The 23,942-nt window shown below is 46.3% G+C and overlaps 2 protein-coding genes across 6 annotated transcripts; one reads left to right on the forward strand and one right to left on the reverse strand.

Annotated features, from left to right (window-relative positions):
• Positions 1-571: 571 nt before the first annotated feature.
• On the forward strand, positions 572-11,262 carry Paip2 (poly(A) binding protein interacting protein 2). The gene is made up of 4 exons (XM_038329367.1): positions 572-698; positions 5,386-5,549; positions 7,688-7,867; positions 10,261-11,262. Exons 2-4 carry the CDS (start codon positions 5,412-5,414, stop codon positions 10,315-10,317), a joined length of 375 nt encoding a protein of 124 aa, XP_038185295.1. The 5' UTR covers positions 572-698; positions 5,386-5,411; the 3' UTR covers positions 10,318-11,262.
• Slc23a1 (solute carrier family 23 member 1) lies at positions 7,700-22,253 on the reverse strand. Of its 5 annotated transcripts, none has more exons than XR_005285353.1 (16): positions 22,044-22,251; positions 21,380-21,514; positions 20,832-20,989; positions 20,125-20,213; positions 19,955-20,022; positions 19,628-19,809; positions 19,382-19,502; positions 19,061-19,217; positions 18,660-18,807; positions 18,077-18,182; positions 17,738-17,867; positions 17,514-17,657; positions 17,014-17,109; positions 14,315-14,582; positions 9,600-9,689; positions 7,700-8,821 (listed from the first exon to the last, which is right to left on the reverse strand). XR_005285353.1 is itself a non-coding variant. In XM_038329364.1 (15 exons), exons 1-14 carry the CDS (start codon positions 22,077-22,079, stop codon positions 14,335-14,337), a joined length of 1,818 nt encoding a protein of 605 aa, XP_038185292.1. In that variant the 5' UTR covers positions 22,080-22,251; the 3' UTR covers positions 8,844-9,689; positions 14,315-14,334. The 5 variants fall into 5 exon arrangements, 3 of the variants coding, with proteins under 3 accessions (XP_038185292.1, XP_038185294.1, XP_038185293.1); XR_005285352.2 differs by lacking the exon at positions 7,700-8,821 and adding an exon at positions 8,844-9,196; XM_038329364.1 differs by lacking the exon at positions 7,700-8,821 and having other exon boundaries at positions 8,844-9,689.
• Between the last annotated feature and the right edge of the window lie 1,689 nt (positions 22,254-23,942).

Raw genomic sequence — 23,942 nt, forward strand, 5'->3', positions numbered from 1 at the left:
CTTAGTTTTGTCTGAGTTTGAGCAGTTTCCTGTCTTGGTTTCAAAGAGGTTCAGGAGTCTGCATAGGAACCACCTGCTGTTATTTTGAGAGCCTGTGAAGGTCTGTCTTTAAAGTGTGAGAACCAGTGCTTGTGGATCAGCTATATACCTCTGCTTTTGCTTTTTGTTTTTGTCAGGATCTCAGTATGACATCAGTGCGTGTTCTTAGCGTGACACTGTGTTATTTTTAGTATGTATATCGAGTAGATTATTTGGATGACCCTTTTTAGTATGTATACTTAAGTTCACATATGCATACCTTAGTTCCCAGCTCCCATATCCACAGAATCCCATCATTCTGGTGGGGCGGGCGCGTGAGAAGTCATACTCGCATAAAGAGAAACCAAGAGACCTAGAAAACCCCGAAGTGGTCTCTGCTGAGCACCTAGAAGGCCTTTGCTCTTGAATGGGAGCACAACTCAGACCAGTCGCATTCTCTCGCGCGCACTCTGGTGGCCTGGCTGGGAAGAGAAGACAGAACGAGTGGGCGGGGCCGGCGGTGACGGAAGTGAAGTCACTTCCGGGCTGGGGTGTTTGTTTGGACTGGAGAAGGGAGGCGGCGGGCGAAGCGCACGTCGAGCGGGGGAGCGGCGCTGCCTGTGGAGATCCGCGGAGGCCGACAGGATTCGTTGGCTGCCGTCCCCGCTGCCGTGCACTGGGTGAGGGGTCCCCTCAGACCGAGCTTTGTGAGGGCGCGGCGACCCCGACGGTCGAGAGGCCGCTCTCGGCAAGGCCGAGGGGGGCAAAAAGGCCGCTCAGGCTGTGCGCCTCCGAGGCCGATTTGACCTCGGTTTCTGGTCCATTTCCCCCGAATCTGAGGGATAAGCCGAGGCAGGCACCATCTATCTCTCCGAAGTGGCCTCAGCTCGTTTTTCTGTTCATTTTTCTCATTTCATTTATGATTTCGACCGCACAGTCGTCTGTCCGGGTCTCTTGTGGCGCGTGAGTGTTGCCGGGATAGCACTTTCTTGCGTTCCTCAATCCTCAGTCTTTTTTTTTTTTTTTTTTTTTTTTTTAAAAAACCTATCCAGTACCTTTCCCTGTGCCTCCCCCCGCTTCGCCGCTTGGGCAACAAAGCTCATTGTTTCTACCCACTTTACGCCTGCGCGTCGCCACGCGCAGCCCCTACTACTGCGCCTGCGCGTTTCTGCGGCGCTGGGGTTTGGGAAGGAAAGGGGCCAAGGGACTGGCAGGCTGACGGTGTCCCAGGGGAGCATTCTGTAACGGTCGAACGGCCTGTATCTTTCAACCTCTTCCATTTCTTCACCACCCCTACTTCTTTATTCTAAGCTTTATCATGTGCTCCCGATAGGGCCTTTGTTTGGGGTGCTGATAGATAAAAGGCCCGTTCAATTCATATTATTGGATACTGGCCCCCTTACCTTTCGGTACCACTACTACCTCAACGAAAGGAAGGGAGTATTAGGACTTCTAGTGAAGTTTACTTTTAAAAACGTTTTGCAGTAGCCCGCGATAATTTTCTAATAGGTGCTAAAGCCTTGCTTTCCCTACTTTTGCAGCCCCAAACCCTAGAAATAATTTGCTGACAGCCTTTGGCGCTTATTTCAGGAAATGCTCATTTTGCGTGTGCTGGCTGAGCATTTCATTTTTCACGGTGGCACATTTTTCACGTTACATTTAGTAGTTGATAGGTATTGGTTCATTTAAGTAATGTCTGAAATTTGAGCTATAGATGGTTTCAACTAGGAAGAGAAACTATGCAAGAACTTTAATGAGATCCAGCTCTTGCTGTGTGTGGCTCTGCTTTTGGTCTGTAAATGACAGGGTGTTGAACACACTCTCTGTGTTAATGACCTTGAACAAAAACCATTCTCACAAGTATGTATCAAAAGACCGGTAACTTTAAAAAAAAAATACCCTATTTATCTTTAGGGGATGGGGGATGGCGATTCACTGTAATGGTTAAAAGATGTGCATGTTGGTCCTTGCGAACTCGAACTGAGGGAGGTGATGTCTACCCTCTTTGGGACAGAGTAAGTTTAGAGTGGGGTTTCCTCCAGTAAGTAAATCTTAATTCAGGTTTATCGCTTTATGACCCTAGGTAGTGATGCCTTCATTTTAATGACACTTATAAAATGTCCACTGTTGGACAATTTTATTGTGGAAGATTGAAGGTTATTTAACAGCCTTCTGTACTTTCACCCCTTTTTATAATTATAAAGTATTTTCATATTCATCGTGACAGTGTGTGAAGTAGAGCAGATTTTTTTCTTACATAATTTGAAGTTGAGAGAACAGGAGCTTGGCAGATATTTAGCAAGTACATATCATTTAATTATCCCAATCGTTGTTCTAAGTACTTTTGTAAGTATTAGTTATTTAAGCTAGATGTAGTGGCTGGACTTTGAAACCCAGCATTACTGTGGCTATTGAAAACTTGGAGTATAGGACTTTCAGAAGGCTGAGGCAGATCTCTTAAGTTCAAGACCAACCATAGCTACATAGTGAAACCCAGTATGGGAGGGGAGGCTTGAAATATGGCAGGTACAAAAAAGGACTAAAAAATGTAAATTTTAATTTAAAAGGCTTTAATTGATACCATTGTAGATGATCATCTGCCTAACGGGTTTGAATTATGTCTTTTTTTAAAAGATTTATTTATTCAACATGTATGCAATGTTATGTCTGCTAGTATGCCTGCAGGCCAGAAGAGGGCTCCAGACCTCATTACAGATGGTTGTAAGACACCATATGGTTGCTGGGAATTGAACTCAGGACCTTTGGAAGAGCAGGCAATGCTCTTCACCGCTGAGCCATCTCTCCAGCCCTTGAGTTATGTCTTACATTTTAAAACCTGGTTGCATAAATTAGTGTTTCTGATATATTTGAGCTTTTTACTCAAATGATGGGAGAATGGTGAGCCATCCTTACTCTTACCAAATCGGCCTTATAACATCAGAGGTTAGTGTTACATCACAGGCTTAGAGTTTAGTTTTTTGTTGTTTGTAGTGTAACAACCAACATCTCCAGCCCTTTGAAGCAGAGTCTTGATAAATCGACCAGACTTCATACCCCTCTGCTTCCCGAGTAGCGAGGATTCCTGCCATGTGCAACCTTTGATCAGGATTTTTCTATACCATTGTTTCACTCCTATAGGTAGAAGACCTGTGATTATTTTTACCTTGTACCTTGCTTTGGATGCTTAATTTTTCTAAATGATTAACTGGTTGTGGTTAGGTTTGGCTTGTAATTCTAGCATTTAGGAGATTGAGGCTGGCCTGTATTATAAATATAGGAGGCAGGGGCAGATGGATTCTATGAGTTTAAGACCAGACTGGTCTACAAGTTCAGGCAAGCCAGGACCATGTACTGAGACCACCAGTGCTGGGTGACTGTAATCCCAGCATTCGGGAGGTAAAGGCAGAAGCATCGGGTCCAGCTCTTCGAGGCCACTCTTATAAGACCCGTCTCAGAAAAACAAAAATCAAAAAACAACAAAAAATGGAGCTAGAGAGGTGGCTTAGCAGTTAAGAAAAGTGCTTGTTTAATTGTTGCCCCTTACAGAGGACCCAAATGTCAGTTCCGTGCACACAACCATCTGTGACTTCAGTTCCAGAGTATCTGTTGCCAACTTCTGACCTCTCGAGCACTGAGCATATATGTGGTGCACCTGCATATGTGCAGGAAAAACACACAAATTTAATCTTTAAAAATTTTACATTTATCTTATGCCTATGAGTGTTTTTATGCATGTAACTGTGTGTGCCATTTGTGTGCCTGGCACCTACAGAGATCAGAGGGTAGATCAGAGGAAGGGTCCCCTGGAACCAGAGCTAAGGGTGGTTGTGAGCAACTACCATATTGGTGCTGGGAACTCCTCTGCGATAAGTGCTCTCAACTGCTGAACCACCTCTCTAGCCCTGGGTACTTTCATTATTACCCACTTTACATGCGAGGAGGGTGAGACTTAGGTGAAGAAACTGATTTATTCATTTCACAGCTGAGAAGAATAAAACAGACGTGATAGTTTTTTGTTGGTTTTATTTTTTAGACAGGGACTCACTATGTAAAACCCTGACTGCCTTAGACCTCAAGAGATCTGTCTGTTGAGTACTGGGATCAAAGGCATGCTCCATCCAATACTCTCTAGCCTGTAGCTTCTCTCTCTCTCTCTCTTGAAATAAGTCTTCTGTGCACATAGTACAGCTAGATCCTCCCACCTCAGCCTCCCAAGTCCTAAGATTACAGGTCTACAGGTCTGCCTCACTTAGAGAGCTAGAGTTAGGGTCTGGCTCTTAGGGTGCTCTTCTAACCGTTATCTTGTAGTGTCAAACATTAAGACAGAAACTTAATGCTTCTTGAAAACTTCTGTGTGGAAAAGGATTAATGAAAATATTTTTCTTTTGTGAATATTGTTTTGGTTTTGAGACAAGACCTTATTACATAGCCCAGGCTGACTTAGAACTTAGTGTGTGATCTAGGGTGGCTCAGCCTCAGGGCAGTCTTTCTACTTCACCCCCTTGAGTGCTAGAATTACAGATAGGCATTACCATGCCTGGTGGAATAGTTATTTTTACTTTACAGCTGAAGAGACTGGTAGACTAATTGTCTGTCTGTCTGTGATAAAGTAAGAATACAACTAAAGCTGAGGAGTCATGACAGTTCAGAATGCAGTCCAGGCAAGAAATGTATCTATTTGAAGTTTAATGAGACCATTTTGGGTTTTCTTTTTATTTATTTATTTATTTTTATCTTATGTACATTGGTGTTTTGCCTGCAGGTATGTCTATGTGAAGGTGTCAGTCCTACTGAAGAGCAGCAGCCAGTGTTCTTAACCACTGAGCCATCTCTCTAGCCCCTCCTTTTGGTTTTTTTCAAGACAGGGTTTCTTTGCCTAGCCTCTACTTCCCAGCACTAGGATTAAAGGCATACTCCATCACTGCCCTCCCGGTTTAATGCTAATTCTTAAGATATGAAACTAGTGGAGAAAGATGGTAAAATCATATTTAAATTTTTAATAGTGATATACTGTTGGAAACCAGTATGTGAGGAATTTCAAGTAGGAACAGGACATGATCTAGTGAAAACAAGCTTCTATATTTGAAGGGGTTAGCTGATTTCTAAGCAGCATTAATAAGAAAAAAATTACTAACAAAAGTCAAGTAAAATTTATGAATCTAAGTTTTAAAACATAGCCTCCCCACATGTGCATGTCCTCAAACAAACACAAAAGCATTGTTTACTTCTATAGCTCCAGCCCTTTTCTCAGCTATTTCTTAATCATTTCCAACTAATGTCGCATGTGCCTCTAACACCTTGGTGGGCGGTAATAACAGCAGGTGCACTCATTAGGAACTAAAAGAATGATTGTACTCTACTTTAAAGGTTAAAAACGACAGCAAACACCAACCATGAAAGATCCAAGTCGCAGCAGTACTAGCCCAAGCATCGTCAATGAAGACGTGATTATTAACGGTCATTCCCATGAAGATGATAATCCATTTGCAGAGTACATGTGGATGGAAAACGAAGAGGAATTCAACAGACAAGTCAGTTTTGTGTACAAACCTGTTTCTTTTGTAGCTTCATATCTTTCAAAGATGTACTTGACCCCATAGTGAGTGTGTGTGTGTGTAGTCATTTATATGCAGGTAAAGATTTTGTGTGTTACTACTCTTATTTGGCTGCTAATTACTGCCAGGCTTAACTGCTCATTAAAATTACTTGGGCAGCTTGTTTCGGAGTCACACTCTAGAGATAGGTGCAGAATAATAGGATAGAGCCCAGAAAGCCAAAAAAAAGGTCTCAGTTCAGTTTGAAGACCACTTCCTTAAATCAATCAGATCTCTGTATTACAGTGTAAATCCGAGAGAATTTAGGAAATTGAAGCGCATAGACCATAGATGTCTGGTGCAAAATTGGTCTGTTTTTCACCTAAGACCCTCAATCTTAATCAACCTTAAAATCTGCTACTACTCTTTAGAGAGCTCTGGTAGATTGGTAAGCGACATCTTTATCCCCATTTCCACTATTCTCGCTTTCTTAGTCCCAATCCTGATTGTTTGGTTTGGCAATTAGTGGGTAGCCTAATATCTTTGCATCCAGTGACGGACATTGCAGAGTAAAACAGTTTTCTAACATTTCAGTGAGATTCAATAGAGGTGCGGGGGCTGTTATTAAAGGAGAAAAGGGTTTTCTTGTTTGTTTTTAAGGCAGGGTGTCTCACTCAGTAACCTGCAGAAATACACCAGCCTATACATACACACACACACGCGCACACACACACACACACCCCAAGTGCTGGGATTAAAGGCATGAACCATCAGGCCTGACTTTAAGATTTATTTTTACTTTTTTTGGTTATGAGCCTAACCTTTAATGGCTGAGCCATGTATGTGCAGGTGCAAAAGCCAGAATAGGGCGTGGAATCCCCTAGTGCTGGAATTGCAAGCAGTTGTGAGCTGCCCAGCATGGGTGCTGGGAACAGCCTCTGAAAGAACAGCTAGTGCTGTTCAGCACTGAATCCTTTCTTCCAGCCTCCTTTCTATTGGAGGGATGGGGGGGTCAAGACAGGGTTCTCTGTAGCCCTGGCTGTTTAATCTCTACCTCGTAGACATTTTCCTGTAGTCTTTATATAGAGTGGGTTAGGGGCTGAGTATTTTAAGGCTTCATGGGTAATTCTGATAAATATTTTTCGAAGAGATGGCTCCTTTATTTTTTTATTTTGAGGGGTTTATTTATTTTCATTTTGCTTTTCGAGATGGGGTTTTTCTGCATATCCCTGGCAGTCCTGCAACTCACTCTGTAGACCAGGCTGGCTTCCAATGCACAGAGATTCGCCCACCTCTGCCTCCTGAGTGCTGGAATTGAAGGCATGTGCTGCTACCACCTGGCTCACTCCTTTACTTTTTCCCTGCTGTTTAAAATGGAAAAACATTCTGTAGAGACAAATAAAGACCTAGAATAACCCTAAACAGCTCTTCCTCGGTCTTTATGGGGGGTTTTGTTTTCATTTGTTACCTGTAGTAAAGAAGCAACAGGGGCAGCCTGATCTACAAGAGCTAGTTCCAGGATAGGCTCCAAAGCTACAGAGAAACCCTGTCTCGAAAAACCAAAAAAAAAAAAAAGAAGCAACGGGAAGTTTTGAATTTTTGAATTTTGGTATTGGAGATGAGACCCAAGGCCTCATGCATAGTGATATACTTTACCAATGAGTTGCATTTCTGGCTCTGATATTATGTTTTGGTTTTTGGTTTTTTGTGTGTGTGAACTCACCATTCTGCTTTCTCGGCCTCCATAGTACTAGGATTACAGGTGTGCACGTCTGTGACAGGCTCATGGGGGACTTTGAACGATGGGCACATTCTGTATTACAGGCTGGCCTGGAGTCACTGTAGGAGTTTCACTTTGTTTTTCAAGTGTGTAAACCACACAGCCAGCCACGTTACTGTTTGACCTGGTTCTGTTCTGTTGTGTTGAGACAGGGCCTCGCTGTGTATTCTTGGCTGTCCTCAACTCAGGTATCCACTTGCCTGCCTCCTGAGTGCTGGGATTAAAGGCGTGTACGACCTACCACAACCTGTTCTCACATTATGATTGCAAGTGGCTTTGTTTAAGATATTTTAAGCCATACTTAGGGATGTCCTACAGCTATGCTATAATTACCCCTTATTTGTGGTAACTCTAGATAGAAGAGGAGTTGTGGGAAGAAGAATTTATTGAACGCTGTTTCCAAGAAATGTTGGAAGAGGAAGAAGAACATGAATGGTTTATTCCAGCTCGAGATCTCCCACAAACTATGGACCAAATCCAAGACCAGTTTAATGACCTTGTTATCAGTGATGGCTCTTCTCTGGAAGATCTTGTGGTAAAAAAAAAAGTCATTTCTCATTTTTTTAGACCCTACCTTATCTTTCCCATAAGTGGAAAATCCAGCTTCGCTCTATTTAAGAAGAGTTCCACATCTCTTCCCCTTTGAAAAATTTCCCACTCTTTTTAAGTGTGGAAACAGAGGTCCCCAGTCTCACATAAGATAACTTGTTGGTTCAACCTTGATGTTGAATTAAACTTATGTTGCCCTTGAAGTATCTGAATGTCTTGGAGTAGTACAAAATTTACAATATTACTGTATTGCTTGATTATATAAAAGTACCTTGATGAAAGTTTTGCTCTTTAATTGCTCACCTAAACATTTGGTAAAATCTGGAAATTTTTATCTGATAAAATTTCTTAGATCTCCTGATTGGGTTTCTTTGAGATACTTTTACAAGCTCTTGGCAGAAAAAGAATGCAAAGCTAGATTCATGTTCTTGCTTATCCTCAGTGTCATCTCTGGTAATGCCCTTGCAGTAAAGTTCTCATCGTCACTAAAGTAGACCCTGATGAGTCTTTTACTAAAATTAAGCTAAAAGATTTTGTTTTGTGAAGTGGGTAGATGTTTGAAACAGGGTCTCACTGTAGCACAATCCAACCTGAAACTCAGTGCATAGCCCTGACTAGCCTCAGACTTAGAGAGTAATCCTCATGCCCAAGTCTATCAAAACCTGGAATTACAAGCATGAACCACCATGCTCCACATGAAATTACAATTTTTTTTTCTGGTTTTCAGTGTTCATTTTTCTAGCCAAGAGAATTATCTGGAACTCCTGGGCTCTGGAATTTCTTCATTGTTATCTGTTCAGTGTGCATTCGTTTACTAAGCTGTCGTCATAATCACCTAAACTTGAAGAATCAGGTTTAAGCATGGTAATTGTTTAAAAGCATCCCAGAGGAGATAGTTTAGAGTCATCCTTCCCGTCACACTTTGGAAACCGTTCTGCAACTAAAGGACATTGCAGAAAACATTTACATTGTGGTATAATCTTTGTTGCAGTAAATGGCCAGTGACCCAGCTGAACAAGGTGTATAATCTCAAGATGCTTGCTTATGGCTACATTAGTCGTGTCAAATGATACTGATGCTCTGATGGACCCTTGCTGGTCTGAAGTGTAAGCTGGACTTTGCATAAATCCATAACACAGAAACTAATTAGTTTAACTCAAACTATTTGAGAGTACTTTAATTCATTCTTAGACTCCTCTAACTGCCAGAGATTATATATAAAAGACTTGTGGGTTTTACAATTAAACCATGTTCGCTCTTCTTCCTCTTAAGGGTTTTATTTCTGTGTATGTAATGCTGAAGGTCAAGCCCAGGCCTGAAACATTAATTAAAATTTAGATTTATTTCCCTGTGGGAATGGGGGATATTTATCTAAGTTATTGGGCCAATGTATTGTTTAGTATTATGTTTTAGGCTTAAAATACATGACATTAGAATTAAATTCAGTTTAAAAAAAAGCCTACCAGCATGTCTGCATTTACCCCTGGAATCTCCTGATTTCCTTTTTGTCAACTCCCAACTCAGTGTAGAGAATGTCCCACTCTTTCTTTACATTGACATGTATGCTTAGGAAAGTAAAAGTGGAGAAGAGAATAATTCTAGTGCAGGTCTCGAGTGCTTAGAGACCTCGGCCTACTCTTCTCATGTTTTGTAAGCTGATGTGGAAACAGTCTCGGGGGGGGGGGGGGGGGGGGGGGGGGGGATTTGTCCAAGCTTACATGGGAATTTGGAAAAGGCAGAGCTGAGATTCCCAACTCAGGTCTTCTGTCTTCTGTGCGGTTTTCTTTTCTTGTTGCATCCAGTTCCTCCTGTAGAAAGATAACCCCCAAGTTTTCAGTGACAGTCATAAGTAAAATTCACTAACAGCCAACAGTGCCCAGTTATTCGACTGTGAACTTGTATTTCACTTATTTGGAAGTCGCCCGGAGCATCAAGTACAGTTGACAGAAGTCCTTATCCCATGCTACTCCTATAGTTTATGAAGTTAGTGGGGTCTTTTTATAGTTGTATTATTTAATGTCAGCTCCTACTTTAGAAGTTGGTAAAATAGGATATAGAGGCTTTGTGTGGTAACAAATGCCTTGAATCCCAGCCCTTGGGAGGATAGACTGGTGGATCTCTGAGTTCAAGGCCAGCTAGGACTGTATAGACCTGTATAGACTATATAGACCTATATAAGACAAAGAAGGCCATAGCAGCCCATCACATTCTTTCTCTGCCATAGGTTTTGGGGGTTAGGTATAACTGTAGTCCAGTCTTCTGTATTTTTCTAAGATATTTTTTACATAAGGATCTAGGCTGAATGCTTCTGAGAATCCACAGCCAACTATAATGAATTTGCTTTTTTCTTTCTTTCTTTCTTATGTACTTATTTTCCAGGTCAAGAGCAATCTGAATCCAAATGCAAAGGAGTTTGTTCCTGGGGTGAAGTACTAACATATTTGAGTAGACGGGGCCCTCTTTTGGTGGATGTAGCACAATTTCCACACTGTGAAGGCAGTATTAGAAGACTTCATTGTAAAAGCTCTCTCGTCACTGTGTTACACTTATGCATTGCCAAAGTTTTTGTTAGTCTTGCATGCTTAATAAAAGTGCTGAGACTGTTGCTAAGTAAGAAGCTGTCACACGGTTCCTGAAAGTAGAATCGGCCCCGTGGCTTAACGTAAAGACAGCAACGGAAGAAGCACCAGTCATTTGTGACAAAGAACCAAATTAAATAAGCTCCAACTCTCACTGACTTGTCTGTCTTTGAGGGTAGATGGTCCCTTAGGATTAATTGACACTTTTTAATGTCTACACTTTGTAAAATAAGTAAATGAGTAAGTTTAAATTAAGTTCTGATTGTTAAGCAGATTTCTCAGTTGAATTTGTCCATTAAAAATGACCTTTTCTGAAGAAAGTGTTAACTAGCAGTGAGTCGTCACACAAGAATGTCTGCAGAGGGTACGGTGGTGGTCAGTTCAGAGCCAGGCTGGCGTTTGCCTGGTGCGTTATCATGTTAGGAACACTGGGTTCTCCCAGCGGTGGTGAACTTGAAGAAGTAGGACTTGAGGCTGTGTCTTCTGAGGATCTACTGCATCGTAGCCATACGTGTGTGACGTCTGGCACAGGACCAACACCAGCCCATCATCCATTGGAGCACTGAAGAGGTGGAAGCATGATTTTGAGTGGTGCTTTTCCTTGCTTTAACTATCATGACTATAGTCTGCAGCACAATTTTTCTTTTAACAAAGCTAGAACAGTTTTGGCTTCTTAAACTTCATATTTGGGTAGGTTAAGCTGCCATACGTGTTCAGTGTGAATAGTGTTTAAGTTGAAAATATTGTAAAAAAATTATATTTTTTCAAAAATATTTAAAAAAATAAATAATAGTAGAACTGAGTTGGTGCTTGTGTTTATTGGTACAGACTCTCCGGTATCGGTACTTAGTGTGCGCCCGCGGCCTCCGGTCACCCTGTGAGTGAACTGTGCTCAGTGAAGAGGACTTGCTCAAATACACAATAGCTGTGCGAGTGTCTCTCCAGTATTTGTCCTTGCTTTTTGTTGTCTCAGACCAGTGTCTGAAATAAAACTGGTGTGCTGGGGATATGTGTTAGTGGTAGGACACCTGCTTAGCATGAGCAGCAGCATGGATTTCTCTTGATAGTATAGGGCTGAAGACTAAAACAGGCCCTGCAGTCATTTATTTCATTGTTTGTGCTCATTTTCAAGATGGGGTTTCCTCTGTGCAGCCCTGGCTGGCCTCCAACTCACAGAGATCCTCCTGAAAGGCATGCCCACCATGCCCGACTTTGTTTTGAGACACTATATTGCTACATAGCTAAAGCCAGCTTTGCAGCTCAGGTTCCTGCCTTGGGCTTTTGGGTGCTGAGGTTATCTTGCTCTTCTGTGTGAGTGTTTCTGGCTCACATTCATTGTGGAAAGCGCTGAGAAGTTACTACTTTTTATCTGTGGTGCTGGAGGTTGGACTTAGGGACTATTTTCTGCATGGCAAGCAGCCACTGTTAACTGGTCATTGGTCTCTTCTGAGACAGGGTTTCTCTGTGCGGCCCTGGGTGTCCTGGGACTCACTTTGTAGACCAGGCTGGCCTCCAACTCCCAGAGATCTGGCAAACAGCACCAAACCTGGCTTTAGTTTTTCCTTTTTTTTTTTTTTCCTTTCTTTTCTTTCCTCCTTCCCTCCCTCCCTTTAATGCTAACTTTTTGAGAATACAGGTGTTGCCTTTTAAAAAAAATATGTATACAATATTCTGTCTGTATATGCCTGCAGGCCAGAAGAGGGCACCAGACCTCATTACAGATGGTTGTGAGCCACCATGTGGTTGCTGGGAATTGAACTCAGGACCTTTGGAAGAGCAGGCAATGCTTTTAACTGCTGAGCCATCTCTCCAGCCCTATTTTTGACTTAATGTAGATGGATGTTTTGTCTGCCTGCATATAGCCTTTTTTTAGACAAAAAAGGGGTGAATGTGGTCATATATTATTTGTATTTTGATAAATCTTGCCTGAAGACCCACTAGAGGTCAGACAATGGTGACATACACCTTTTATACCAGGATTTGGGAGACAGGCAGATGGATCTCTGTGAGTTCAGCCTGGGCTACACAAGATCAATGCAGGAACAAATCCAGGTGGTCACATGCCTTTAATCCCAGCACTCGAGGGAATATAAAATGGGAGGAGAGAGAGGCTTAGTCTGCAATGGCCCAGCCTTGGTAGAGGTAAAACTTCTTTAGTGGCTTGACTTTGCCTGTGGTCTTCAGGCAAGATTTATTTATCAAGATACAAATAATATACCACTACACAGAAGAGTATTGATCTTGTAAGACTACAGTTATAGGGCTGGAGAGATGGCTCAGTGGTTAAGAGCATTGCCTGCTCTTCCAAAGGTCCTGAGTTCAATTCCCGGCAACCACATGGTGGCTCACAACCATCTGTAATGAGGTCTGGTGCCCTCTTCTGGCCTGCAGACATACACACAGAATATTGTATACATAATAAATAAAAATTAAAAAAAGACTAGTTATAGACCCTTTGAGCTGCCATATGGGTGCTGGGAATTGAACTCAGGACCTCTGGAAGAGCAGCCAGGCTTTTAACCACTGAACCATCTCAACAGCCCCAATTTTCTTTTTCTTTTTTAATGTGTGTGAGTATCTTTGAAACTTGTTCTTGGGGAGGGGTCCATAATACCTTTATTTTCTAAATGCTCAGAATCAAATGTACTACAAGGGGCACCGCTCAAACTAGCCTCAATCTCGTGTGCCTCCTCAACAGCTCGCATAGTAGACACAAGTGCCTTTTGTTAAACCGAATCAGGTGTCTGCATTTCAGGCAAAGTTTGGATTCAGCTGTCGACGCATTTTGAAGCCCTAAAGACAAATGGTCACCCCCCTTACAGGCTTGTGCTAACAGATTTGTGGCACTGAAAGTAATTAAAATTATTTTAGTTTTATGACCACTAACATTGAAACAAAATGGTATATGTAGAATGACTTTTCCTGTTTAATGTCTTAGTGTTTCAACGTTTTCCATACCGAACATTTAGGTGTGGTATTATACACCTGCAAATTCCTGCATTTGAGCTGTGAGGTGGCTCGGTGGAGAAGAGCACTTGTTGCTCTTGCGAGAGGACCCTTGGTTTCCAGCACCCACGTGGTAGCTCACAACTCTCCATAACTCTGGCTCCAGGGGATCCCATGCTTACTGCTTACATGCAGGCACTGAACAGGTGCATGACACACAGACAAACATGCGGGCAAAACACGGACATAAAATGAATTACCTTAAAGGTTTTTTTAGTTCTTACATTTTGAGAGAGGCTATGATAGAAGGATCATGAATTGAGAGGGAGTGAACTAATCATGGTGGCTTATGCCAGTAATGTCGGTACTTGAAAGACTGAAAAAATACATACAAGCATAAAAGAATTCGGAGACACAGGCTTACGGTGACTGCTTATAGACTGCTTGTCCTAAATGCTGCTTTTATCTGGTAAGATTAATATTCCAACTTGTAACCATCGGTGACCCACAACACTTGGGAATTTCTGCTCTCATAACATGGCTAAGGAATTCCACCCAAAATCCACATAGGATTTTTTAGTTTTTTTTTTTTTTTTTTTAAAGATTTATTTATTTTGTTTCTGTCTGCATGTATGCCTGCAGGCCAGAAGAGGGCACCAGATCTCATTACAGATGGTTGTGAGCCACCATGTGGTTGCTGGGAATTGAACTCAGGACCTTTGGAAGAACAATCAGGGCTCTTAACCTCTGAGCCATCTCTCTAGCCCCCCACATAGGATTTTTTATCCAGCCTACTCTCCCCTTGAAGAAACTTGAAACAGATTACAAAAATGGAAGTAATTCAGTTTTCGTTGTTGAAACAGATGTTGGATTATTCAACCTCCCACAAGAGTCGTAACACATCCTACCTTTCCTTTCGTAGTTAGTTTCAGACCTTGGTGCACACAGATGTGGCTTCTGTATTGTTTGGAGTATCTTCTGGAACTGGAGTCTGATTTTCTGACTTGTCAGCAAATCCTCTGAAGACTGGGCAGATAGGAATGTATCTGAGGAAGGCACTCCTTTTTACCATGGCCATCCCAAAGGGGAAGTCATAGCTCTTCAGGCTGGCTGACATCTCGCTGTTGGCATGGGCTCCAGCTTTCCACTGTACCAGGCCTCTTTCCTCTGGGCTCCCTGCAAGAGGACAGTGGGGTCATCTAAGAGGGTGACAGCCCTGTGCTGCTTCCCCTTCATACAACCAGTCCTAACACATACTTCTAGAATCATGTCTTGATGAGTTTGCATTGCTAGAATGGAGCCCAACGCAGTTCTGTATGCTAGATAAGCATTCTCTACCACCCTGGATGCCTTACTTGCTGTAGCTCTGAGACACTCTAAAAGATTAATACATGGGGCTAGAGAGATGGCTCCATGTTTAAGAGCACTAGCTAGTCTTCAAGAGGACCTGGGTTCAATTCCCAGCATCTACATGGCAGCTCACACACACCTGTCTGTGATTCCAAGATCTGACACCCTCACACAGACATACATGCAGGCAAAACACCAATGCATATAAAATGCAGTGTTACAAATAAAATAAAAATGTTTAAAGATTAATGCTGTGTGTAACTGTAGCATCAGGCTCTGTGCTAACTAATCTCATTATTTCAGAACACTCCTGGGAGGTGTGTAGGCACTATTGCACAAAATTTTGAGAAGAAACAAGCTAAGTCATTTTACTCTGTCTGGGTTGGGCAGTGGTGGCGCACGCCTTTAATCCCAGCAGAAGCAGGTGGATCTCTGAGTTCAAGGCCAGCCTGGTCTAAAGAGAAAGTTCCAGGACAGCCAAGGCAACCTGTCTGGGAAAACCCAAAAGATAGATGGATGGATGGATGGATCTGAATATAGGGCTAGTGTGTGCTGGGTTCATGGGACCCAAGTAGTATCTAGGTTATATACATAAGGACGTATTTTTTATAACTTTTTGTCACATTTATTGTTTATCCTGTAACCATGAAAGTGCAGAGATCAAAAGATAAGCACAGGAAGTAGGTTCTCTTGCTCCATCATGTGGGACCTGGGGGTTGGACTTAGGTCATCGGGATCAGCCAGTACCTTTTCCTGCTGAGTCATCCTGCCAGGCAAAGGACATAGATCTTGAAACACTTTATCAATATTAAGATTCACTCTAATTATACATTTGGGAAATAAATCATTTCTATAGTATGAATGAAAACCAAGCTGAGCAAGGCACTTTGATGGAGCAGGGTGCACCTATGGGAGAAGAGTCCCAGAGTCCCAGAGATTGCAGGTTCTCAGAAGGGCTGGGGCTGACAAAGACTGAAATAATTCCAGTGTAGTGGGAGGAGTGAGGGCAGCCAGAGCTAAGAATAACCCAGAGCCACTGCAGTCTCGAGTAAATCGCAGGCTCTTAACAAGGAGGGCTGGAGGCCTCGGAAAGGCTGCCCCTGAAGGTGTTTGCACTGGGCCAGAAATGAGTTGGCCAGAGTAGAAAGGGAAGAGCTGTTGGCATACACACAACTGTGGTCCTGGTGCCCCACCTGCCTCTATGCCGCTGCCATAGCCTGAAAACCTGCCTAGCCCAGAGCGCCTTCCTGCTAACAGTCTGGTCCCAGTCTCATGCTCCTCTCAGGATGGAGCTGCCTTATCTGCAGATGACTCCAGCTTAGTCTCAGCAACTTGTTATTTAAATCCAGTTTTACGTCCCATTTTGTGGGAGGAATTCCTCAAAACAAACATCCTCAATTTGCCTCGGCCAAGCTGGTAAATTCCACCAGCTTTTTCTGAACTGAATTTGCCGCAGGAATAAGCCAGGTGTGGTGATACGTCAGATAGCAGATAAAGACGAGAATGACAAGTTTAAGCCAGTCTGAACTGCCATGTCTCAAGAAACCATGGTTAATGACCACTGTCTTCATTGACTGTCTTCATTGAGCTTTCCCCACTCAGTTTCCAAAACCTGTCTGCAGGGATCATATACAGTGACTCTCGATTCACAGTTACTTTATGATGTGGGCATTGTTTGGTTTCAGTAGCGGGAATTAAATCTTAGGGCCTCACGCATGCTTGGCGAGTGCTTGACTGCTGATCCAGCCCGGCCTGTCAGGTTTTGAGAGTGGTGTGACACACTCCATTCCTGACTCATAGCAGATGCTGGCTGCCATTTAGATCTCATGGCCGTCTGTCTCACTGGGCATATGCGTACTGGGTTGTCACATTTCCACATTCCCTGCAAAAGCTGGGACAGCAAAGGTTCACCTTGGGGTTCTGTTTGCGTGGCAGGCTGCTAACTTACTTGGTAGATTTTTGTCCCCACAAAACAGTGCTGCGTTTTTACCTGTCCAACTCCGCAAAAACGAAGGCACTTCCAGCCTGGTGGCCATAAAGAATTGGTGGGAGACTCCCAAAACTCAGAACTGACTCTCAAGACCTAGGGAATATGCCATGCTACAGGCTCTTCCCCCAGCCAACGGACACTCAGCCAGCCCGTCTGTTCCTGCTGCTGCATGGTATCAGACCTGGCCATCTCTCCTCAGAAACAGCCATCTGTTGTACACAGGAGTATGGCCTGGTTCTGTGCTTCCTCCCAGCACTGACCCAGTACCTGGCACAGTGTTGTCCAGAATGAAAGCAAGGCACCCGCCAACAAACATCTCCGTGGTCAGCAGCACAGTGAAGATCTGATCCACTTCTGGAATGCCTGTGGAATAAGTTGAGGGTCAGTGGGCTAGTGGCCTTTTCTAGGAGCCTCAGGGACTTCCCACCTGTGTCACCCACTGACTTAGAAGCTATAGTGGCCATGGGCTCTTCAAAGCCCCAACTTTCAAGCCTGTCATGCCTCTGTCCCATCTTTTGGGACAGTCTTCTGTCAGCTGCTAGTTATTGGCTTAGGACAACACTTAGCCCCTGGGAACTCTTGTTCGTTTGAAAATTAAATGAGCACGTATAAAACTTGATCAATAGCTAGGCTCGTGCTTACAATCCAGCCTCATTACAGGAGCTAGGGAAACGCTCTACCACTTCGCTGGTTTCCAACCCACATGAGAGCTTTGAGAGACACCCCACTTTCCCCCACATCTCGAGACAGTAGAGAATAAAAGGTACCTGTGTTAATAGCACCTGGGTTGGACTCCAGGTAATTGGGCAGCATGAGGCCAAAGAACATGGAGAATCCCAGTACAAAGAGGTTGCGGGAGGAGTTCATGTCCACAAACTGCAGATTGGACAGTCCCACGGCGGTGATCATACCTGCCGCCGCAAAACCGTCAGAGATGCAGCCTGGCTAGATGGGCCCTGCCACGCCCACTGGGCAGGCATTGGCCACTCACCAAAAAGGGTACAGAACATTCCTCCCAGGATGGGGTCTGGGAGAGAGGCGAAGAGGGCTGTGAACTTGCCAATGGCACCCAGGACTAGCATGATGCATGCACCATACTGCACGACTCGACGGCTTCCCACCTGCGGAAGCCAGGGGCTGGCTAGAACCAGAAGCAGGGCCAGTTCAGGGGACAGGGTGTCAGGCATATAAATGGACTCCAGCGTTGGGTAGAGGGGAGGGTGAAGGTGGGATGCTCCCACAGATGGGGCTGGGCCAAAGCCAAGACTACTCAGAACAGGGCTTTGCAACACACAACGGGACAGTGCTGCTCTGGCTGGTGGCGTGGCACCTTGGTAATCCCTAGGACCCCAATATTGGGGCTGGACGAGGTAGACCCGTTGCCTGTGCCCAGTAGCCCAGCGATAATGCAGCAGATGCCTTCAGTGAAAATTCCCCTGTAAAGAAACGGTGAGTGGGGTGTTGGTGCAGACTCATCAACAGTCTGCCCTGTCCCCTTGGCTCTGGGGCTGTTCAGGCTGACATTATCTGTTGCAGTGCAGTCTGGAAGCCAGGAGCCAATACCAGCACTGTGTGCCGGTACTTACTCCCTTGGACAGTTCTGAGCTTCAATTCCTCATCTGTACCATGGAGATGATGAGGGTCCCCACCTCACAGCATGGCTGGCCATGCATGAGAACGCGCATGAGGAACTGGGTACACAGTTGTCGGGAACTGGTTTCCCTGGGACTCTTGCATCTCTCCGCAGTTCCCAGCATTTATAGAGTGAGTAATTCCCAGTTCCGTACTCAAGGAAATGAGGGCTGGAGGTGACAGTGGCTCTCTTGCCCAAGTCTCCAACCATAGGACCCAGTCCTATCCCCACACTTGTTTTCATAGTGGCCCCTCAGGATCAGACACGGAGCCAGGCATACCTGTTGATAGCATGTACCGGAGGGGGCGGTGCACCAGCCAGCCGGGCACAAGCATAGTAGTCACCAATGGACTCAATGATGCCTGCCAGTGTGGCACTAAACATTCCCAGGACTGCAGCCACAGTCACAGTGGGTAGGCCCCACTGACCTGGGTTGGAGACAACAGGGTCTTAAGACTATGGTAGGGTGGGGACAGACGGGGTTATTTGAAAGGGAGAGGGGCTGGTAGGGAGGGTATCACACTGAACCACAGATCTGGCATAAGGTTTGGGGATAAACACTACGTGGCATTCACAAGCAGGGATAATGCTAACTGCACTGTCAGCTGAACTGGAGTCAGCAGGCGTCTGTCTCACAGGAGTTCTGGTTGGAAGCAGAAGGGACCAAGTGGACTTGCTTACATGGGTAGGGGATGCGGATCCAGGGTGAGCTAGCCATGATGTCGCCTCGGGCATCAGTTCGTGCCTGGAAGCCGTAGGCTGTGGGATCTGCAGGCAGCACATCAGTCAGGGTCAGCACATAGCAGAGCAGCCACACCGTCATGATGGCCAGCACGATCTGGAGCGGGTGGGGTGAGGGGGTGCTGCAGGCTCCTGTGTCAGCACCAGTCCCAGAACCCCCACTGACGCTCAGCCTCTGGCTGGAGCCCTTGTCCCTGCCCCAGCCTTGGCCCTGCCTCAGCTCTTCCCCTTTGCTAGTCTTAGCATCTTCCAGCTCCTCACCGGAAACATCTTAAAGATCTGGATGCGGAAGAGAGTGAACCCCTTGCCCCATCGGTAAACAGGTATTAGGAAGGTGAGGTTGCGTAAGTACTGGGAGAACAGGACGATCAGCAGAATGGAACTGGGGGTAGAGACACAGGAAGAAAATGACTGGTAGGCCAGGCTGGCACCTGGAAACACGGCAGGATTGAGGGGGCTGGGGGCAGGGTCTAGGATTGGACAGAAATAGTCCCGCAGTCTGCTCACCAAGCTGAAATGCCCCAGTGGGAGCCAGCTCGGTCACCAGCAGCTTGGAAAACAGAGAGACCAATGAGGGAGACAGTGGGGGTGACCGTGAGAGGCCCAATGTAGCTGAGCAGGGCCCCAGGCAGCCCCATCAGCCCAATCAGCACCTCTACCATACTGGACACCATGATTGCACCCTGGACCTAAAAAGACAAAATCGGCTGTAAGTCACCTTGACAGGGCCCCAACAGAATGTTCAAGTTTCTCGACCACCTCCTTGAACACAGCTCAGCAGTGTATACACACTGCCCAACTAGCCCCTCCTTTCAGCCCAGTCTCTCTACCCACCTCGCGAATCCGCGGGTGCCAGATATGAGAGGTATCCAGGGGCATACTCCAGTTACCATAGATCTCCTCTGAGGACAGAGAGAGAGAACACAGTGCCGTGAATACACCCTGGTATCTAGACTCTGGGCAGCTGATGGCTCCTCCAGCACAGACATCAAAACCGAACCCACCTGCTGGGGGACACTTCCACCTCTCCAAAGCCAGGATAGCTTTGGCTGGAACTAGAAAGGCAAGGGCACTGGCCTGGAACAGTGGTAGCCTGGAAGGTGGCACACAGTAGCGGTGGTGGGTGGCGGAGTAGGTTGAGGGAAAGGGATAGAAACTGGAGGCTTGGAGGAAGCATCAGAGAGAGATGAGACGGGGGGGGGGGGGGGGGGGGGGGAGGAGGCATTGGGGCCCCAGGGGGACTCCCGTCCGTTCAAACCCCAAGCTTTGTCTTCAGCCCCTCCATCTCAGCATCCGGGAGAGCCACGTGCTCTAAAAAAACGGACAGCACCTTTTCTGCATCTGAGGGCTGCTTGCGACTGTTCGCATCCACCACCATTGAGCCAACCGGATTAAAATTGTTCATTCTGGGCTAGGAATCCCCCAGGTCCCACATAGATGCTTGAAAGCCTGCTGCTCACAGGGATGGGCAGTGGGGCAAGGAAGCAGTGCCCCTAAACTTTGGAGTAAAGAGCGAGCGAAGGAGACTCCCTAAACACGGTCTCCTGGGAGCCCAGCTACCTAGCTCTAAGGCTGGCCAGGTAGATAGTGCAGCAGACAGGGAAGAAACCAGATGCACGAAGAGAGACCGCCTGCTCTGCTGTGTGCGAGCGTGCAAGTGCTTGTCTGCGTGTGCGCACGCACGCGCATGTGCTGGGGAGGGGCAGCTCACCGGATGCCCACTGTAGTCTGGATGAGAGTGGTGATACCCACACAGGTGAAGATGGTGCCGATGAGCTGACTGACCATGTGCTGGTCGCGGCCCACACACAGCGCCTCAGCCAGAAGGAAGGGCACAGCGATGGTGCCGCTGAAGCACGTCAGGTAATGCTGAGGTGAGAGGAGTGTGAGAGGTGGCCCCACGACACTCACGTGGAAACGTACATCCCAGGTCAGTGTCCTGAACCTGGCCCATACCGACGGGGTGCTTACTCAAATGACATCATCCCCTAGGGATTACCAAAGAGCTGCCGCTCACCAGTCAGGGCCCCAGCCTCCCCCAGGTCATTCCTATGGCTTCTGTGGATGGGCCCTTCCTGCCTGTCACAAGCCGTCCACAATCCTCCCAGACCACTCAACCTTCTTTGACACTGCTGCTTGGTGACAGTCGTTGTGCTGACTTGTTTCTTTCTCTGGCCTGAAATAACTTTTGTCCAGGGAGGGTTTGGGATACCTGGGGAGGATGCTGTGTAGGGCTGGGGAGGCCTTGGGGAAACGCACCTGGAAGCCCAGCAGGATGCATAGGTACCATGGTGGCACATCCTCAATCTTGTACAACATGTCGAACTTGGGCTCCATGGGCAAGGATGTCTTCCGGTCCCTGGTGGAAGCCTCTGCTGAACCCAAGGACTCATGCTGGAGCGAGAGAGAGCTGCAGCTCAGGGCAGAGTGATGGGCGGCCTCCCGGCCATTCACTGAGGATGGACTGGACCGGCCACCCTCACAGCTGGCGGTCACTACTCCTTCCCACATCCCACACTCCAATTTAGGGATGAAGGCACTGTCCTGGCTTCTAGAGCCCTAAGACCTTAGGCTCTCTAGTGAGGCCCCTAAGTCAGAAGACAAAGAGGCCCAAGGGAGAGGTCTAGGCTTTGGATAAGACCCCTCCCATCCCACCTCTGCTTCTCAGTCGTCCTTGAAGGTGCCACAGAGAGAGTAGGCCCAGCCCTTACTGACCGTCTAAGCCCAAGTCAGTCAGCTCCCAAACCACAGGCTCCCTCATCCTTATCCCCTCTCCTCCACTCCCCACGTGCCACTGGAAGCTCAGGACTGTCTCTTTTTGTCAAGTACATTAGAAATTTTGTCTCTGCCTTCCGAGAAAGGCCAGCAGAGGCCCAGCCCCCACCTGCCGTGTCCCTGCCCAGCTCCCCGCTTTGGCCAGCACCTGTGTCGGGCTCCTGGAGTCCTCCTGAGATCTCATCTCTGAGACACGGGTTGGAGAAACTTCTGAGGAGAAAAGAGGAAGGCTTTACCAAGGCCAAGGAGGACTTTACTCCGCACATCAGACATTGTTCGAAGTCAATCTGTAACCAGGTCCATAGCTCCAGATTGCGAAAGGGACACTCAGGGAGAGGTAAGGTATTAACTCTGGCCACCCAAGCATGGGGCACGTTTACCTTCTGAATATCCTCTACCCGCATCCAAGCCTGGCATGGAGCCTGGCCTTGTTTCCCTAGGGAGGGCCAGAGTCTACAGGGTGAGGATGACAGGCCAGGAGAGAGAACAGACATGACTCATGCTTTCCTCACGAAGCCCTCTACATTTATTAATAGAAGTTAATCTTATCACCATCACCATCAAATGCCAATATCTGTACTGTATGTGTGCTGCCACATGTCCCGCCCCTTTGGGGCTGCGGGGTGTTAACTCTTTCACTGCCGAAGGAAAAAGACTTAGTGTGATATGACCAAGGTCAGGCAGGAAGTGAGGTTTCAGGAAACCAATGCTAAACTCAGGTTAGGTTTGGTCCCCCTCCCTGCCAGCCTTCACCATATAGCGTTCCTGAGGCATCTGCAGAAAGGCCTGTGTAGACCATGCCCTGTCTCAGGGTGAGGATTCCCCCCCACACGCATTAGCCAGGATGAACTACGAGGTTTGTGGGACCCTGGGAAAGTAAGGAGGGGGCTCTTGTTGCAAAAGTGTTAAGAATTTTGTTGGGTCTAGTAGCTAATGCCTGTAATCCCTGGACTCAGGAGGCAGTTAGATCGCAGTAAGTCAGGCCCACTATAGTGAGTTCTGTCTGGGCCAGCCTAGACTATACACTAAAGAAATAGTACCTAACATAGCAAAACCTGAACTGAATAGAAAAGGACTAGCTAGATGGCTTATTAGGTGAAGGCACCTGCCACCAAGCCCAGTGACCCCAGTTTGACCTCTGGGACCTGCGTGGTGGAGGGAGAGAGCTGACTTCTATAGGTTGTCTTCTGACTGCCACCTGTACCCCTGTGGCACTAACACCCAAACTCAGACAACACAGACACACACAGACACACACACACACACACACACACACACTAATGGTAAATAAAAGTTGGGAGCTTGCAAGATGGCTCAGCAGGAAAAGGCACTTGCTGCCAAGTCTGCCGACCTGAGCTCGGTCCTCTCCCCAGGACCCGCAGGCTAGAGGAGAACTGACACCCACAGGCTGTCCTCCCCACACATGCATCACACGTGCTTGAGCACACGCACTAAATCTAAATCATCAATTATTTCAAATAACGGAAAAACTGAATGTGATGACACATACTGTAATTCCAGCTCGAGGGCAAGAGGTTGGGAGTTCAAGACCAACCTCAAACATCCTTGGCTACACAAGATCTTGGCAGCTCACGCTTTTAAAACTCATCACTTAGGCCGAAGAGGCAGAGGCAGGCAAATTTCTGCGATTTCAAGGCCAGCCTGGTCCACAGAGTGAGTTCCAGGATAAGGCTACATATGCCTCAGAAAATAAAATAGAAAAACAGAGAAACCCAACTATCTCAAAGGGTTAAAATAAAAATAGCCGAACATTAAATTGAACATGGGACCTTTCTCCCTAAGCCCTTCACTCTGTGCCTACACCTCTCTTTTCCTGACCTTGGAGCCGAGAGTTAGCCGAGGCAGCCACAAGGATCCAGGGCCCCATTCAGCTGGAAGGAGCTGGGCCTGAGATCAGCACCTGCTCCCCTCTGGTTACGCTAGTCCCAACCACCCTGGAGCTACCTACTTCTGGGTTGCTGTGCCAACGGCCAGGCTGGGATGCAGGGGCACAGGCCAGGCCGAGGGCCCATGGGCAGCGCGGCTC

The sequence above is a fragment of the Arvicola amphibius genome, chromosome 5 (genome assembly GCF_903992535.2).
Source record: "Arvicola amphibius chromosome 5, mArvAmp1.2, whole genome shotgun sequence".
In the NCBI taxonomy this organism is placed as follows: Eukaryota; Metazoa; Chordata; class Mammalia; order Rodentia; family Cricetidae; genus Arvicola; species Arvicola amphibius.